The sequence below is a fragment of the Telmatherina bonti genome (assembly GCF_933228915.1).
Source record: "Telmatherina bonti genome assembly, chromosome: 4".
NCBI lineage: Eukaryota > Metazoa > Chordata > Actinopteri > Atheriniformes > Telmatherinidae > Telmatherina > Telmatherina bonti.
This window is the reverse complement of record NC_136622.1, coordinates 16,475,196-16,495,579: the sequence shown is the minus strand read 5'-3', so window position 1 is coordinate 16,495,579 and position 20,384 is coordinate 16,475,196. Positions and strand designations below refer to the sequence as shown.

At 37.3% G+C, this 20,384-nt stretch overlaps 1 protein-coding gene across 1 annotated transcript in view; it reads left to right on the top strand.

Annotated features, from left to right (window-relative positions):
* bsna (bassoon presynaptic cytomatrix protein a) overlaps positions 1-20,384 on the top strand; it is a gene marked incomplete at both ends in the record, with an annotated part of 142,205 nt that overhangs the window by 17,966 nt on the left and 103,855 nt on the right. The window contains one exon of the mRNA XM_079239903.1: positions 15,723-16,530. Within this exon, the coding sequence (XP_079096029.1) occupies positions 15,723-16,530 (808 nt within the window). The remainder of the gene's footprint in view (positions 1-15,722; positions 16,531-20,384) is intronic.

Sequence of the window (20,384 nt, the reverse complement as noted above, 5' to 3'; positions counted from 1 at the left end):
TGTTATTTTTATTGTTTTTATTGATCTTTTTACTTTTCCTCTTGGGTGTTTTAGCAGCAGAATGATCGTCTGGCTACTGTGTTGTTTTTTTCCTAATTGAAATCAAGTAAAATGACTAGCAAAAAAAAGTTTTTAACTTTTTTCTTTTGTTTTTAGTCTACAAAAATCCACAATAACAAATAATCGTGAGAATCACAATTTAAATTGAATCGGCACCCAAAAAATTGTGATAGAATCGAATCGGGATGGAAGCATATCGTCACATCCCTAGTAATTAATAAATAAAAATAATAATACAAAAACCTAAACAGCCTTTGCTGTGGCCCACAGTTCCTGTTACAGCACTTTACATATGCTGATTAAAGTAAGTATAAAAGTCAGTCCCTCCAGGAATTCAATGTGTAGGTAGTGCAGCTATTGACGCTGTTACATCCTGACTCAAAGGCTGCAACCAAAAAGGGAAGCAGGCACAAAAGTGATTTATACAAAAATCAAGTTTATTAAAGAAACATAAGTAAAATAGATTCATAACCAAAACAGGACCAAGCAAAAAAAACAAACCAAACCAAAACAAACAATAAGGTGCCAAGCCCGCACAATCCCAGGGTGATCTCCCAGCCCAAGCCCGGGAGACATACTGAGCTCAGGCTTGGTGGAGCTCAGAGCACACCGGGCCCAGTTGTGTCTAATGCCACAGATTAGGACGACATCTGCAAACACAAAACAGAAAGTCAAAATAGCGGCGGGGCCATCGCAAAGCATATTCAATAAATCCTTGTAAATTCTGCATATTCTTCCATTTATGTCCAATCTCCACAACTTTAATATGACTTTGAAAAATCACTGCGCATTACTTTTCTTTGCAGGTTCAAATTTTGAACATGCAGATGTGTGTGAAAGAGAAATGGGCTGTAGACAGATTTAGCCTGCTAAAGCCAAAGCAGTAGACGAGAAATGTGAAGCATTTGCCATCTAAAATCACCACCACAAAACGTACACGACTCACTCCCAGTGGTCTGCATGACAGAGGATGTAAACTGTTTTGTTCCACATACAATATGCGGAAACCAAAATTTCAAGCATTTGCTACAGCAAAACCCTGGAGAATATGCAGTGTGCTGATGAAGCTGTGACATGCAGATCTGCTGTAAATGCTGAAGGAATTGCTATTTCATTTATTTACTTATACTTCCTGTTTTGACAACAAGTTGGTGTGAAATTCTTTTCCAATGTGCAGACTTTAATGAAAATGTTAAAATTTTTTAATTTGAAGGTAAATTGATTTTGTAATCATCAACATAAACGATAACATTTTAAATAAACTTCAAGTGTTTCAGCATAAATAAATAAACAAAAAAACAAAAACAAAAAAAATCATTAGGATTAGATGCTTGGTCCAGATTTGTTTTCAGCTTTTCTGATGCAAAATTTGGTACTTTTGGTTGCATCAATCACAAAATTCATCATAATCTGAGAAAGACTGAAAAGTCCCCTCATGGCTGAACACAACAGGTCAGAGTAATCCCACTGCTGTACCATACTGCACTTGAACAACGCATTGGGACACAGACAGATGTTGCCAACTGTTTCAAGGTGTGAATTATTAATCATACTGATTAATAATGTAATAAGAGAGTTGAGAATGGAATAGCTTCTTCAGAATTGGGTCAATAATGGGAATGTTTGCACATCAGCATAGCCCAGGTCTCTATGTTTGTACGCAACTACAGATGGTCCACACAATAAAATGAAGTGATCAGACATGTGCCAGGCTAAAGACATGACGCCTTGTCGTTCAAAGCTGCAGTTTCTGGAAATATTACAGAAGCATTTCCAGGTAACTCTAACACTACTGTTAATTCACTGGATGTCATTGCTTTGCTGTTTATCAGGTTATTGGGTAACATATTGGCAGAATTAATGTGCTTTGTTAGAATATGAAATCATTATCTTAATTAAATCGATCCGCGACAGAATAAAATTCTGATTCACAGACAAGTTTCTCTCCTAACTAAAACTGAAAGAAGAAATCAGAATTTAATTATACCTTTACCTGTGTTAATTGTTTATTTCCATTAAAGTGAGGTTGCACCTACCTGCTCATTTTGACAGCACAAATTTGTATTTATTTAAATATCATGAGAACTTTGTGTAAACTGTGTCATCTGTCTGAGTCATTATTAACTCCCTCTTGTTACTAGATCAGGATTTGATACAGATGAATGTAGTGTACTCAGACTGACACAGTTTAGCTCCTATGAAAGTAAACCCAGAAAGCCTCAGTGACAAATCATAAAAAAAAGACGCATAATTATGTTTACCACGTCATAACTGCTTTTACATCTTTTACAGCAATCTGTGCCAGGAAGTAGAAATTGTTGTTAGCGAGGTGCTCTCTATTTTTAACACTCTGTCCCATTTACTGGCCATTTGGAGTGTGAGCAGCAAAAATTAATCCTTTTATTACACACAAGCATGAAATGGCCTGCTGTGGTGGTGGCTGCTGTGGAGCAATGTGATGGCTGGTTGGAGGAAATCATATTTGAAAGTGAGAGGGAAATATGGAATTAAAGAAGGATATTGTTGAAGACTACAGGAAACAAAATGTTTTTCTAAAAAAAAAAAAGTTGGTTGTGCATAATTTGAAATTTCAATCAGAGAGCTATGAATCAGAAATGGAGAATCAGGTTGACTGCATAATATCAAACTTGCTGAGCACTCAAACTACCACGTTGGAAATGACTTCGAAATTACATTCAAATAATGTTCTGAACCATATTACCTCCACCTCAGGAGGAGAAAACAGCGCCCTACAACATTATAGTGCAAAACATTTTGTAGGGAAACTACTTCCCAACATGCACCACTTATTTTTCTTGCTTGAACCTAAAACACTTTCTGCCCGCCATCACCGTATCAGTGGCAAACCGACTTGGAGACAGAAACAGAGCATGTGTCAGTGGGGTAGTACAGACATGATGCTTTCACTGTCACTATTCGTAGTGAAAAGGACAATGTCGATCAAAAATTTTGGCCACATCAATACTGAGTCTTGCATGACTTGTATCAGTGGACAGAATCTCTCATTTGGGACCGACTTCTATTCTCAGATCCACTTTCTTGAAAAAAACAAAAAAAAGGTATTTATCTTTATGGTTCTTCTGATAAATTTTTAGTTCCCCAGAAATCTTTTACTGATTAATTTAGTTGTCAGCAAGGAACATTACAAGGAAAAGTGAAAAAATATACAACTTTATTTTAAAACATTGAAATATAAGATTAAATATTGTTAGAAAAATAAAACTTCACAATACATCATTGTAGGATCCTGGTATATATACACTTATGTACATCTCTGAAATTTCTGTCTTTATGGATTTGCTATTTATCCACATGCTGTTCACTGCACATCGAACACTGCTGTCCTAGCTGACCTGAAACAATAGAGATAGGAGGGATTAAGGCGTACTCACTAACTGCAGTGTCAATCATCCAAAAAGCACTTTCTTAGGAGCCCAATCTGACACTTAAAATTGAATCTGAACATGCTTTGTGTCAAACTTAATTCTCATTTTCTTTGCAAAAATATAAACACAAATTTCTTAAATACAAACTTCAACATATTAGAGCTCAGGAAATCTCTACTCTTTCTGGAAGAAGCTGTCACAGTATGGAATAAATGTAGTGAGTATATTTAATCATACTGCAAAGACAAAGAGGCAGTTATCAGTGGTCAGTCCTTGCCTAGAGGGAAAAATGTTCTTTCAGAAGCTACACTGGAGGATTTACTGCCATCCCACCAGACTGTCCAAGAATACATTGTGGGTTTGTGTAATAGAAAAGTGTCAGGACTGTGTTATATTTAGGTCACCAGAAAACAAGGAATTGATCAGCATCTTGATACTTATCAGTTCCATGTTTATATCACCTTCTTCAAGACTTCATTCTCCACGAACAACAAGGCATCACCTCAGTGATGGGAAGTAGTTGGACAGATTGCAGAAGTTGTATGGAGAATGTTTGTAATACCCAACAATTACATAATTAGTAAAGCTGTCAGTATAAGGTAGACACACATCTAATGAGACACTTGCTGTTGGGTGCTCAGAATCACTGGACTATTATCACCACACTGATTAGATCATTTTAGAGTTTGAATGAAAGAAAACTTATGAAAACATTTCATTATTCCACATTGATCCAACTGAATACTTGTCCTACCTTTTCTGTTTGTTCTTAATTAGGTACAAAGAACAACTATAAAAAACCAAGGTTGAATCTGAAAGACAGACAAATATTTCTGACATAATTGATGTGCAGTACATTCTTTCAACAAACTTCATTGTCACAAATCACCAGATCTTGATCATCATGTGATACAGATCTGACTATTCAGTGCAATTACAGAGTTAGCATTCCTTTTTCCTTTTTATGTTTCCTGTTACGGCTGCAGCAGCTGCGTTTCTTTCTGTCTGAACAAATAAATTGTTGTGAGTAGTCAAGTGATACCACCCTACTCTGTTTTACATGAATGCAACACATCCAGACTGAAAACCTGAGATGTTTAACACAGGTGATGAGCAGTGTTGTAGCACCATAGTGAGATTTCTATTTTTAGAAATTTTTAAGCCAGATAAGCTAAAGATACCCTGGATATGCTGAACCGCAGTTTTTTTTTTTCTAACTCAGGTGAGTCTTTTATTTCATTCAGCCTTTTCCTACACTTGCCTTGTCCAATTCAGGATAGCAGGGGGAGTGGAGCTTAGCTTCTACTGGGTAAAAGGCAAGGCATACCCTAGCTAACCCAAAACAGGGTAGAGTCTGATTTATGTGTTGGATTTACATTGTCCCTATAATCTAATCAGTTAACCACAAACACAACCTTCGTTTTTGTTGATCCACTTATGAGGCTGTTTGTTTGTTTAATGAGAGTAAATATGAAGCCAGTCATACTCAGGCTAAATAAAAACACTCTGTAACCAGAGGTCATAGAGGAGAGGAAAAGAGAGAAAAATAAAAGGGGAATAGACAACAAAACTAAAAGGAGGAAAAAAGGTGAGGTCAATGGCCAAGCACTGGTGTTCGCATGAAGAGAAAAAAAGATGTTTGATTTTCATATTTGTTCATTCCAGAAATTTCATCTGCAAATTTGATCTTGTGTTGTTTCCTCATCTGTTTTCTGGATAAAACTGAAGGGGCTGAATTAAATCTAACAAATCAAGTGTGATTTGGTGTAACAGGCTAGCAACAATACAACTATCAGCTCATTACTGGAGCAAAGCAGAGCCGTCTCACAGCAGGAATCTGTGTGTTGATTACACTTTGCAAAAATCATGTTCCTTCCTTTTCATATATCACATATCATCTGAATGAATGGAGACCATGGGGCTTGGATGTAAGTAGCTCTTGCTCATCTTCTATTCCATTTTCAAAACATAAAATGAATAAATATTATCTAATCTTATTTTGCATAATTTTTTTTGAACAGATGCAACATTTTTTCTTTTAATTTTCTTTGATTGATTTTGGCTTGTAAATATTTGTCTGTGTCTGCTCCATGTTTAAGGCTATTTGTTCATCTTAAAGGCAGAGTATGTAAGATTTCAAGGCGATTCTTTCCACCACCAGGTGGCAAACACCAGGTTGTGAGAAAAATCACAAAACTGCTACCTCCACAAACGACCACAGGTTGGCAGTAATGAGCAAAACTCACCCCTCACCCCTCCTCCTTGCCAGCTCCAATGAGGGCAGGAATCGCTTGTGAGCTGTAGCTCAGAGCCGCTCTGCAAAAAATGGGCTTATACTCACCCTACTGGTGGACAATGAGTACTTTTTTTTTACTGGTCAGAAAACATTCAAGAAGAGTCTTTGTCATTAATTAAACTTGTAATTTAATGACGCATCAAATATGGACAGACTGGAACCTACATGTTTAAAAAAAACTATCTAATTATGATTGTAGTTATTTTATCAGTTAATTTATTTTGAAAATATTGAAAATCTTAAATACTCTACCTATAAAGTCAAAATAATTACCCAGACAATCATCACATGTTAATTACCAGCCATACAGACATATAGCAGACTCTCGAGTTGGATTTCCATGTGTGCCTCAGTAAATGTAAAAATGTTTAAAAGCATGTGGCGAGAAGCAGAGTTTATAGGGGAAGTTCCAAAGCGTGTATCAGCATGCTAAGCATGGTATTACTTCTCAGAGACTTGCCCTCACCCCTCTTATCTCTCTTGTTCCTGCCTATATTCATTTTCACGCTGGCTTCCATTTGTCAGAATTTTTGCTGCTTTCATTTCTGAGCCAACAAAAGAAGCACTAGTCAGGCTGTCAATCAGCATTTCTACCCAGTAAGTCATCCAGTCACTAGAAACAATATTCTGTTAGCAGTTTAGCTGTAATTTAACTACTTAACCAAAGATAATCTAGTCGGCCCCTTTATCTGAGCTAACAAGTAGCCTAATAAGTTCAACCAGTTTTTTTACTCTTTATATTTTACCAGTTCCAAATCTGCTTAAATGTGTCTCTTAACTAGCTGTAAAGTCAGTCTTGCAGCAAAATAACAAAAAAATGTCACAAGTTAGACTTAGACTTAGACTTAGACAGACTTTATTCATCCACAGGGGAAATTCTGTTGTCACAGTAGCTCAGAACAGCAATAGAGGAAGAAATAGAACAGCAATAGTAGGTAAGAAAAAAAAAAAAAAAGTAAATAATAATAATAAAATAGAATAGGTACTATCCATAAAGCAATCTGGAATATGTACACTTTTACAAAGATAAAAGATAAATAAAACTATCTAAAGTAAAATTGGCAATACAGAATATGGAAATTTAGAAATTTACAATATATACAACATGTGACTAAATGCAGTGCCAGTTTACACAGGGGCTTTGAAATGAATGTTAGTTATCTGTCACAAAGTGGGGAGTTATTGTACATCTGTATAGAGAATGGTAAGAATGTGTCCTTGTAGCGCTCACTGTGACAGTGCAGCTGTAAAAGTCTATTGGAGAAGGAGCTCCTTTGCCCCTCTACAGTCCGGTGGAGTGGATGAGCAGGATTGTCCATAATAGAGAGCAGTTTGTCCAGAGTCCCCCTGTCCCTCACTGTCACAAATGTCTCCAGTTGACAGCCAACCACCTGTCCAGCTTTGCGGATCAGTTTGTCAGTCCGAGAGATGTCCCTTTTGGATGTACTGCTGCCCCAGCAGGCCACAGCGAAGTACAGGGCGCTGGAGACCACAGACTGGTAAAAGATCTCCAGCAGTTTACTGCACACATTAAAAGACCTGAGCTTCCTCAGGAAGTACAGTCTGCTCATGCCCTTCTTGTAAACAGCATTACAGTTGTCCCTCCAGTCTAGTCTGCTGTTCACATGGACTCCGAGATATTTGTAGCAGTCCACTATCTCCACCTCTGAGCCCTGGATGGTGATGGGCTCCACTGGTGTCCTCTTTCTCCTGAAGTCGATGACCAGCTACTTTGTCTTGTCCACATTCAGGAGCAGGTGGTTAGCCTGGGACCACTTTACAAAGTCTGCAATCAGTGTCCTGTACTCCATCTCCTGTCCATCCCCGATACACCCCACCAGGAGATGGAGTACAGGACACTAATTGCAGACTTTGTGAAGTGGTCCCAGGCTAACCATCTGCTCCTGAATGTGGACAAGTTTACATGGAAGCAAGTCATCCAGTTGGTCTTCATTCATCAAGTGAAACAGATCTAGTTATGAAAATGTATCCTAATTTTTAATGTTAATGTGTAAAAAAAAAAATGTGTGATTGCATGTTTTCAGAAAAACAAACAGCTGGATCTGTGTTTCTTTGTTTTGGTTAATAATGAACAGTCTATTACGCACTGTGGAGCTGATGGCTTCTCTAACAGCTGAACACACTGTGAGCTTGTTCTCACACAGAGAGCTAAATGTAGACAGGTGTCTGTGCATGTGCGTGTTTGTGCGTGTGTGTTACTGCTATTTGATCAAACTGTACATGAAGAAAAAAATCATCTGTTGGCAAAAAAAAGGTTAGGCAGAACTGCATGCACTCATGACAAAAGCCAAGGCACTTTCATACAAACACAAATGCAAAAATACGCAAGCACAAGCCCTTCCTGCATTCACTCTTTTCCACAAACATTTACATCCAGTGGCTGTTGTTCATAGCTTTTGCAGAGAAATCAGCAAACTTAAATTACAATGTGTTATCTTTCCTCACTCTCTCATGTACAATAACAGTGTGGTACAGTTTCAAAAATACAGGTTAAAGGAATAAAATATTAGGTGGCTGACTACATATTTCTGCAGTTAGTATGCCCAAGTAAGCACATTCATGGACAAGCTGAGTACTGCAGAATTATATCTGCTGCTCTTCCGTCTCCCTGGCTGTACATTAAATGTGATAATGAATAGGATTTTAAATTTTAGCTGAAAAAATAGTTACTTGTTAAACTAAAACTGTTTTTTTTTTTTGTTTGTTTGTTTGTTTTTTTCCATTTCGCTATTTTGCTCTGTTGTCTACAATTATGAGAATAAAAGTGGCATCAGGTGATCTACATTATAGTGGGCTCACCTCTGCTGAAAAATCCAAAATAATGTAAAACAGACATACATGTCTACTGCATAATATATAAATAGCATAGTATGTGCAAATGTATGTGCAACAGTGTTTCCTGTAATAATACACTTATATCAAGGAGCTTCTGAAGGAGAATTAGCCTCAGAAGTTATGAAAACCACAATCAAAAAATTGAATCGAATTCTTCTTCATTCACACTCGGCATTCTGAAAACCTCAATGTAAATGACTTCTCTACTTCACCGTGAGTCCTCTGCAGTTTTTCATTTTAATGCCCTTGGTGTGTTAGAAATGTCACTTGTTGTGAATTCTCAATTCTCTGACCTGTTGTGTTCAGGCATGAGGTAAATTGGACATTACCCAGACACTGTATGAAGGAGCTGACATGGTTAAAGTGGATTTAATGTCTAAGTGAACTGATCTGAACAAATGTATCATCTCTGGTTCACATCTACATTACTTTGGAGCTGCATGACTAAAGGCAGCACAGGTATAAAGTCTTTGATGGAAGGAGTGAATATTTCTTTCACATTTAGATTTCAATATTTATGGCTTTTAGGGCTTTTCTTTGTTTAATTCAAGGCCTGTGTTTGTGGCCTTTCCTCGGCACTGTGCGTGATAAAGCCCTTTGCTTCAAATCCTCTTACAGTGGTCAGGCTTTTACTGACTGCAATCAGTATGCATACTGAGTGGAATCTTTGTTTGTGTATGTGCATTGTTGTGCATGTTTATATGATTTAAGGTTGTATGTGTATGCATAACATTTGTGCACATAAATCTGTCCACTAAGATGGAAAATTGCTATTTGTACTTCCGTAGCTAAATGTGTATTGGTGTAGAGTGATTATAAACAAGTATTAAAGCTGTGATGAAGAGTTGCCACGCCCTTGTTGTGTAACAAGTCTTTATCAACTGATCATAAACCACTTCTTTCAAGGAAAATCTTAAATAATAAACAAAAGAAATCTCCTATACAATAATTTATGGATATGCAAAAATCTGAACCACAACTTCTATTTTAGTGGGATGAACAGGTAAACATTTACATAACATTTACATATTTATGTATTGTTGGGTCAAACTCCATTTTGTTCCACTATTTCTATTAAAAGAATCATAGCTGCTCAAATTGCATACTGTAAAATTGTAAGTTTTTTATTTGGTAGCAACTTTGGTTGTACATACAATATATTCTTTGCCTGATGCCAAATGTTTTGTTGCTGCAAGGCCATGTTGCCACATGGGAATAAATGAAGCTAGATTGCATCTAAACTGTGAAAAAAAGACATTAGATGGGAATGCTTGTGCCTAAATGTATGTACATTCATTTAGTTTATACCTCTTTTTCTGCATGCATTCAGTAGCCTGCTTGGAAATACCCAGTAGACCTGGCGCTCATAGTAACAGCAACTAGCAGGGTGTGGTTGTGTTGTGAATCATCTGTTATGGAGCATGGTGGAGAAAGAGCATCAGCTGCCAAGTCCATCGGCTCTCTAGCCCAAGAGAAACCAGAAATGGTGCTAATTGTGGACTGGCTTCATGTTTTCATTCAGTATACCTGACAGGTCTTTATGTTAATTTGCCACTTAGAATAGCTTCAGCAACAACACATCCAGCAAAATCCATGTCACATTACAAATATTCAACAAAAGGCAAAAACCAGAGCATGGAAATGTTTCTGCGAAGTGCAAGAGAAAGAGATAAAAAAAAAACAAAACAGACAAACCATTTAAATGAGCAAAGAAATGACGATGAGATGATCTAAAAAAAACAACAGAAATTCAAGGTCAGCGCGGAAAGATTTTTCTGTGCTCAGCAGTGGGGAAGAACATAAGCACTACAATAAATCTAAACAGAAAACAAAAAACTGGCTAGTTAACCAGCACACCAAAAGAACAAACAATGCTGGTAAGATTTGGTTACAGTAGGCTACATGTGCCAGGTTGGACTGGAAACTTTTCAAAATTGTTCACTTTTATTCTAGATAGTTAGATTTACTATAAATAATTAGTAAATGCACATTTAAGTTTATTCTGGATAGTTCATCAGTCATTCCACGTGCACCCTGAAAGCCTAATTAGAGAGGAATTGAAGAGGAAAAGAAGCAGCTTGCTGGCTGAGTTAAAATCACAGTGGTGAACGCTTCATTGAGCAAACAACATTCTAACTGTGGGTGTCTGTAAAAGTTTAAAAAAATCTATACTTAAAGTTTTTTTCTCTTCTTTCTATGCTTAAAATTAAACTTGCAATTTCTGATTAAACCTTTGTTCAAAAGCTACATATATGCAATCCTAAGAATCAGAGCAAAAGAGTAGGATGATGAGAAGGGAGAAGAAAAAGGCAACGGAAGAGAAAAAGAAATGACAAAAAATAATAGAAGCTGAGGTGGTGAGAGTTGTGGGAGAGGAGGCAGATGGAAATAAATGGGCCGTACAGAAACAATTCTGTCAACATCTCTGACACTAGGGAGTAATGGAGGAAAAGGAGGAATGGGATAGAAAGAGGAAATGGATGCTTGATTTGGGTCCACTAAAACCATAAATAGACTTGTTATGTTGCAGGTTTTAGAGGTAGGATAGGGCTTGGAGTGGAAAAAAGCTAAATAAAATCTGGCTAAATGTTTGCATTTCTTCTGAAACTTGATATGTGTCAAGTAAATTATGAAATACGAATTGAAATGACCCACATTTAAATTAATGATAATCCCAAATATATAATATTTAGAATCATGATCAGTGCTATGCCTTGATTGGTTTATTAGTTTATGTTGTGAGTTTGTTTATGTTTGTCTTCTCACTGATCAGACATTTGCCTTCTCTCTCAGCTCTGCATCGATGCCACCTCCACTTTCATATACATCACTTTTCTCCCCCATCTCTTTGTGAATTAAAACTGAAATTCTTCTGCCTTGTTGAAAAAATGTTCTTCCTGTAAAAAATCAACATGTGACACAAAAAGATGTCCTTAAGTTGTGATGAGAAAAATAACAGTTGTTTGTTGAAGAGCTCAGAATTGTTGTTTGGTGAAAAATATCGTTACAGTCTAAAAACATTTTAAGTTGACCAGTTTAAGCTTGCAAAAATATGCTTGAGGTTGTACAGCAGGAGTGTTCAAAGTTGGCCCTCAAGGGTTGCTATCCTGTAGGTTTTTCCATGTATACTGGCTGCCATTAAATGGATCCAGCAGCCTATGACGTTCTTCACAATGACTCGTTTCATTTTATTTGAGGCAGGCGTGTTGGAGAAGGGACACATGGAAAACCTGCAGGATTATGGCTTAAAAGGGTGAAAAGCATTTTCTCAGTTTTTCAAAATGAAGAGAAAATAAGAGACCCCAGACCCTATATAAACCCGATTCAGGCTAGTTGGGAAAAAAATGGAAGACTTCACCAAAATGATGTCTGTTTAAACGTTTGACAAAATTCACTGGGGTCAGCTGTCTCTGACTTTCCTCCCTCTTTATTCTTCAGTGACAATCATTGTCATTTATGTATAATTAGCAGATGATTTGTCCTTTTCTTCAACAATTACAGAGTAAAATGAGGATAATAATGAGAGTGGTTAAAATGACTTTCACTATACAAGCATGTGCATATTAGGCCATAAATGCTGGATGTAACAGTGTTGAATATATGCAGCGCAACACAGAGACAAAGTGTGTAAACACACAGAGTGACTGAATGTTCTGTTATTTGGGTTGTCACGTCAGCCTCAGTTACAACATTTGGTAATTGTGTCTTTGTGAAAAGAAAAATGTATCCCCATATCTTTAATCACAAATTTTCTTCATATTTCTCATTGTATTTGTGTTTGGTGTACTTCTGTTGTCACCAAACAGCACATGTGTTTAGCAGAACAGACAATAAAAACAAGAGAAAATAAATACTTTAAAAAAAAAACAACCAAAACAAACCAACAAACAAAATAAATCTAAACAAAACATTAACTACAACTGATGAGATTTGAAAAAAAAACCAAAAAAAAAACCGTGGCTTACCAGCTCTAATGGAGCTAGGTTTTAGTCTGTAACCCTAGCACTGAATCAACAATCACAAAATGATAACAATCCCCCTGATGGATCGGCTACATTGTTATCCTTTAAAGGTATAACATTTGTATTGTGCATAAAAAACATATTTTGTTTATGATTTCAGACTAAACTAAACTGTTTGTAGGTCTATAACAGTTTGAAAGAGAAATCAATAATTATCATCCACAGTTGTGTGAATTTAACAAGGTTCCTGAATTGTAGTGGTTAGTATAAATATGTTGTAAGAAGCTGGTTTCTAGTCAGCTCTTGTCACCATGTTTGTAGTTCTTTTACAAGCAAAAACTCATAACTTTATATATGTATATATATATAAATAAATAAATCATAACTTTATATATATATATATATATATATATATATATGTGTGTGTGTGTGTGTGTGTGTGTGTGTGTGTGTGTGCGTGTGTGTGCGTGTGTATATATGTATTTATGTGTGTGTCTTTTTTATGTCGGTCTTTTTTTAACCGCTTAGTCCAATTAAGGGTTGCGGGAAGCTGGAGCCTGTGCCGGCAATCATCAGCCGAGAGGCAGGGTACACCCTGGACAGTTCACCAGTCCATCACAGGACCAACACATAAGGACAAACAATCATTCACACACATACTCACTCCTCTGGACAATTTAGAGTACTGGTAACCAATTAACCTGATATGCATGTCTTTGGATGTTGGGAGGAAGCTGAAGTACCCAGAGATAACCTACACATACACAGGGAGAACATACAAATTCCACACAGAAAGGTCACTCTTCGATCCCCCTTTCTATCAAAACCTGATGTTTGTGTGTGAAATATCCTATTTAAGCATGTGTGTTTTTGACCAGTCTTACAAAATCATGAAAACTTCATTTCAATTTATTGTTGTTTGTGAACAATCAGATTTCCATTCGTGGCTTTCCCCAGTAACCAGTAAATGACTCAGCAATTATTTTGCTGGTTTTAATGTAGGTTCCGTTGCTCTCTTTCTGTCAGTGAGAAGATAAAAGAATTAGTTCAAATGATCCCACCTTTCTCTAGACAGATAAAGTCAAATCCAGCCTAACTACCAAATTGAGGGAGGATTCTGTGAAACTGCAATTTTAAATGTAGGCTCTAAAACCATGAGATAATGCAACATAAAATTATTAACAAGACATTTAATGCCTATTTTTTCACAGAGAAACTCAATGTCCTGAGGTCCTAATGAAATGACTGACTTTTTATTTTACTAAATAAAACAGAGATACAGAACAGCAGCTCAATTTTCTTACATTAATTTACACCTTTATTCAAGTTAATCATTTCAGGAGCATGGAGTCACATGACTTCCCATTGCATCTCCCTTCTTTAAGGTTTTCCTCTTTGGAGATTTGTACTCACAAATTTCTTGAGCAATTTATTACGGTATGAGTTGGCATATTGTAAATGGCTTAAGAGCTCAGGGCCATGCCAAACTGATTCTCAGATAATTCCATTACAGGCCACTCTTTTAAACAGCAATCTCATTTGAAACGAGTTGAACTGGTCCAAGCTGTTGAGTGTGCAATGCATAGCTGGCTGCTGGCTGGTTAATAACACCTCTGAGACCTCATGTTGTAATTCTTCTGCCACATATTGGCTCCATAAACTGTGAAATTCCCTCTTCTGTTTTCCAGAATCTGACATTAAGCACTGTTTCTTAAGTGTTTGTCTTTGTAAAAGTCACTGGTGATCTATTGATGGTGTAGTCAGTGGGAAAGTTAATTAGACAGTATATGAAACGTTAAACAAATTCCTACTAAAGCATTATTAGTTTATTTATTTGCTATATTTTAATAATTATTTGTGTCATTAATGACAAGATTTGACATTAATTGCAACACATAAAGCAAAAGCAATCATCTTCCCTCCTGAAAGGTACAGGAAATGTCATCTGAAGATGTACTTAGGTGAAGACACAGAGGAAAGAGGCTGGAAAACCTTGTAGAGTGATGCTACTTCATCCTGGAATCTCACTGAAAGTTTTTTTTTATGGGCTTGAAAACAAAATGCCAGGGTTGTATCTTTCTTTTACGTTTTAAGTTGAAGTCACTTCAGACTGAGACAAATATAAACGGTATGCTCTGAAGTGCAGAAATAAAAATCTCTTAGTATGTCCCCTTTAATGCCTTGGTCTCTGGAATATCACTGGGTTACTGTTGTATGTAACTTATTTCACACTGCTCATGTTTGGTCCGCTTAAAACGGACTGTGGTCCGCTTATAGGTTTTGAACGATTAATTTGGCACAGTATGAACACCAACCACACTGTGATGCAGACCAAAGCAGAAAACTCTGGTCTGGAACAGTTGTTTTATTTATGTGACTTTGCCCAGGTGATTTGGTCCACTTGAATTAAGTGCAGTTTGACTACAAAACAAAAGAAAGTGTGAAATCTTTCGTAACTTTCCACCAAATCGGACCGAGTCCTCTGGATTAGTATGAATCCCCCCCTGGCTATAGTTGGCTAGTTTTTCTTAACATTAGTTAAGAATCACTCACAGTTCATTGTTGCTGTCTGTGTTATTTGCTTGATTCATTCTATTAACTGTAAACTTTATTTGGATTTTAAGGAACTGTGGAGGGAACAACTGGTTCTTATCAAGTAAAGCCTAAATGAATGACTTTAAAGTCAAACAAATATCTTTCTGAGTTTATTATGAAACCGATTAATCACAGAGCATATATGAGAGAAGGTAGTTTAGCATTTCTGAAATACAGGCTCAATATGAATATCAAGAATTTTTCTCTGTCATTTAGAGAACAAGAAATGATTGTCTAATCATTAACACAAACAGTTATCAGTAATCACATCTCAGCTATCCGCATTTCTTCTGTTTGGTACACACCAGCTGGGTCTTTATTATCCTGAGTGATACTGAGACAAGTTTGCAATAACAACAGCAGTCCTATCTAAATGTATGTTATACATATATACATAGTATGAAATATATTTCACAACATATTTAAGTAAAAACACATTGTATGAACTGAGAATATGATCAATCTCAACAAAAATAATTTTAATAGTAAAGTTATTGCCTAATTTTTAAATGGTGTCTTTTCTTTTGCTTTCTCTTTCTCTTTCAGGGGTCCGATGGGTCCAATGGGTAGCCCCAAGCCTGGCATGCAACAAGGAGGGATGGGAGGGATGGGAGGAATGGGAGGAATGGGAGGGGGAGGAATGGGTGGAATGGGAGGAGGAGGGATGGGAGGAATGGGAGGAGGGGGGATGGGTGGGATGGGAGGGATGGGAGGAGGAGGGATGGGAGGGATGGGAGGAGGAGGGATGGGAGGAATGGGAGGAATGGGAGGAGGAGGAATGGGAGGGATGGGAGGAATGGGAGGGGGAGGGACCGGGGGAATGGGAGGAAGAGGGATGGTGGGAATGGGTGGAGGAGGGATGGGAGGAATGGGAGCAGGAATGGGTACTGGTGGAGGAATAGGGTCCAGAGCCAACGAGCCCTACCGCCTGGCCGCTCACGACAGCCCTACCTCCCCTCGACACATGCAGTCCAGCCAGGGGTCTGGCATGGGGCAGGGCCCAGGCTCCGGACATGGAATGGGTCACGGTCCAGCTGGATCTAGTGTAGGAGGTCATGGAGGTCAAAGTCCTGGTCAGCATGCCTCCCGTCGAAACCTCCAGGTTGACTTTAGTGGGTCAGGTGGCTCTAGAACGGGCCGGTCTCCTACTGCATCTCCTGACCGCAGCGTGACACCCACCTCACCCTACTCTGTGCCGCAGATTGCACCCATGCCAAGCAGCAAACTTTGCCCAGTGTGCACCACCACAGAACTGTCCAATCCACCGGCTGTACCCAACTACAACACCTGCACTCAGTGTAAGGCTACTGTCTGCAACCAGTGTGGATTCAACCCCAACCCTCACCTCACTGAGGTAGGTCAGGTTTGACAAGGATCTGTGTGGAAGTGTGAGTCTATGTGTGGAAAATAACTGTGGATTTCTGGGTATAATTTAATCCTTTTCACAGCAAGAAATGGTTTGCAAGTACTTTTTTTTTCACAATTGAACAAAAGAATGAGTGCAAGACAAAAGCTGTGTGTGAGATTTTGAGTTGAAGGTGTTTGTGAGTATTGTGATTGACAGCTGGTGTACGGACTCAGCAAGTGCAGGTACTCTGTGCTGAGGGGAATAATGACTATAATAGTGAGTATGTTTGAAACAATGCAGCCCTCTGTATTTAAAAAGTTAGGAGGAATAGATGGAGAGCTGCAGAGAGATAAGACAGACTGATGTGACAATATTGTTATTTAAAAGGTGGAAGGAGTTGTAAATAGGATAAAAAGGGTCAAGAATCTGTCTTAGACTGAGTGGCTGAGACTCACCTGTGGAGATTAGTTTAGACTAAGTTTCATCATCTTGTGACAAATATGAAATCTCTGTCTCCCTGCAGACATGAGAGACTAAAGAGATGGAACACAAATGCTAACTACAGAAGCACGGGGCCATGTCTGATAAATGATCCATGCTCACAGACATTGGTTATAAATGACGTTAGATCCAGAGGCTTTTCTTTAGCAGACAAGACTATGAACAATCTGCTGGTTTAAACAAACAACTGTCTTTGTTGCTGTGTTTCATTTTTTCATTTGTTTTGGTCAGTGGTATCAGAATCATCCATGTGAAAATGGTATATCATTTTGCACAATGCACCATGCTAACAGTTTGACATAGTAAATGACTAATAATATTCAAAGCGAGGACATTGATGAAATGCACAGGTAATTAGAAGTCTTTGTTTTCCACTAATGCATTTTAGTTTATGGAACCTTAACTCAAAGTATTTCAGGGTCATTTCATATCTTGGCTTTATTTATCTTAAATAAGAAGTCTCTTAAAAGCGGTTGCGTTTTTTAAAAAATATTATATCCTGGAAACATCTCCACAAGGGATTTGTGCAAAATCTTGAGCCTAATTTATCAGGTAAGGAAAGATCTAGTTGTAGCAGGGAAACATTTGCAAGACTGCAAACCTCGAGAACCAGAGTTGCCCACCCCTGGTCAATACCAAGCTCTTTAATGAAGCCTAAATCTAAGTCTGAATCTTCAGATTAATTTAGAAAATTCCTTCATAATAATGGTTTCAAAGTAATGCAAGCAGAACCCCCCCCCCCCCCCCCCCCCCCCCCCCCCACACACACACACACACACACACACACACATGCACATAGCGCAGCATAATTTTTTATGAAGCTTCTGCAATAAGTCCTCATATTAATCAGTTATTGGGACCCGCAGGAATTTCTTGCAAAGCAAAATGGAAAGCACGATAAAAACCCAGCCATCACAGAGAAAACTGCTCCTGTTACACACGTCTTACATTAAGACTCAGATCTATTAATGGTTTGTATGTACTGCAACGTGTGTAAACACAGTGCACATGCAAAAAAACAAACAAACAATGAAACTGACACAATAACAGCATGCACTAAGAGATGAGTTTTTCAAGGTGATGTGCAAAATAGCATATCTGCATCCAGTTAGTAAGTTTGCTGCAATGCACATGCAACATACAGCATTCACAAGTTTTTTTCTTTTTTTTTTTTCTTTTTTTTTAATTATGTTACTGAATCTGCAGTACTGAGAAAAAAACATTTATATATCTATCTATCTATATATATATATATATATATATATATATATATATATATATATAGATAGATAGATAGATAGATAGATAGATAGATAGATAGATAGATAGATAGATTGATTGATTGATAGATAGATATGAAATACAAACAGCCTACTAATCAAAAGTTGATACTAACATTATAAAATAGTAATTCTTTGTGATGGGTCTCTTGGTTTGTTGTATCTGCAGCTTAATATTTAAACTGAACATTATCCAATACTATCACAGCTAATCAATGTACTGTGTGTCCTGGTAATCTAATTAGCAAAGCGAGGCGCCATATCTGTCGCACTACTCTCCTATTCAATTTGCATCAGATAACATTTAGCAGATTTAGCTCGGCAAACCAAAGAGATTACCTAATATTAACAATCAGATTTGTTTCATAATGTGTATTTAACAAGCACATAGTCCTGAATGCAAACAGGAGCTTTGTTTTTCCACATTTAATTATGCTGATTTGATGAAAAGGAAGATACCTTGGTAAAAATCCCTAATTGAAACGGGTGAGCCATTGTATGTTTATTTTTTATTTACTTTTTCTAATCTTAGAAGCACACTCAAAGATTAATCTGTATTAAGCCATATGTTAAAAGCCCACCATTATTATCAAAAGGTACTTTATTGGCCTGTTTGTGTACTATGGGAACTTCTATACTTCTATTGTTCTTAATTAAGGTACAACTTTTATTATATCTAATTGGAACTGCTGGCATCCATATCCTCTTAGGATCAGGCAACTGTTAAAAGACTGAATCAGGAGAGTGACATCAATTATCCACCTGAAGAGCAGGATCGATGCTTGCAATTCAGGAAAGGTGGCATTCATGACACTTTAATTTCAAAGTGTTCACGGACCTTTCTGTCAAGTGACTTGGTTTTAACTCATCATGCGACTGCAGAGTCACTTCAAAGTTGGCTGTTGTCTGTGTAAGAAAATGGATTATATCTAATTTGCTATATTATATTTTGTGCTTCCATGATCATTTCAACAATTTGTATAGTTTGGGAAATACGTCATCGTCTACGAAATAGCTTATTTTGAAATGTTGAGCAAAAACATTTTATTTTCAATGATCCTCTGCCATTTTATTTGTGGCCTCATATTTTATTGTGGCCAATGACTTATGATCATGTTCTTATTTTTATCATATGTTTTCATTTCTAGTGCTCTTAGTGACCCTGTGACATGATGAAAAATAAAGATTGTGAATATGCAAAATATTTATTGACAACATTATCAGATCACATATAAAATCAAAATGAAAATTGGATTTATGGCCATGTAACTTTACATATGAGGAATTCGTCTTGGAGTAAGGGTGCATAAACAAGAAAACAGAACCCAAGGAGTGACAGAGCATAAACATAAACAGTGTTACAGGATAAACTATGAAAAGTTGCCAGTAAAAATGGAATATAGTGGAAATACAGATTAAAAAGTGCACGAACATGGATCAGTACGTGCAAACGGACACCACTGAGTGAAAACACAGCCTTTAACTCCAAATGTATGTTCGGTTCCGTTAATTTTTCAACAAAGTAAAGCAAATCTACAGTTTTTTCCCTTTTGACACTACAATCGGTGTTTTAGTAGCACGCCTTGCAAAATACAGCATTACAGCTTTTTTGTGCCTCAAATGAATATGTGGCATTTTATTTGCTGTGGCATTTGTGTATTCACACAAGTGTGTGTGGTGAACTGGAGTTGTCAGTTTAGAACCTTAAAAGGATAAACCCTGAGTGTTGCAGCACGAACATATGAATATGTATGAGGGGTATTGAAACACCCACATGCCATGTATTTGCAACTCATTTGTATGGGTTATTCAGCCATCGAAAAAGAACACCTGGAAAAGATGCTAAAAACCCACACTGTGGGGATTCATATGTGCACACAGTGCACAAAATAATTTGCAAATGGGTTGCAGGTTGTCACATCATCTAAATGTTAGTAAATCACAACTGGTATGGGACTGACAGTCTATACGGCACACAGCAATGAAGCCTGAAGCAGGAAACACTACTTTATGTAGTGAAATGCACAGGGAATTCAAAATAAGCCAAGAAGAAATGCTTAATATACGTTATAAATTCTG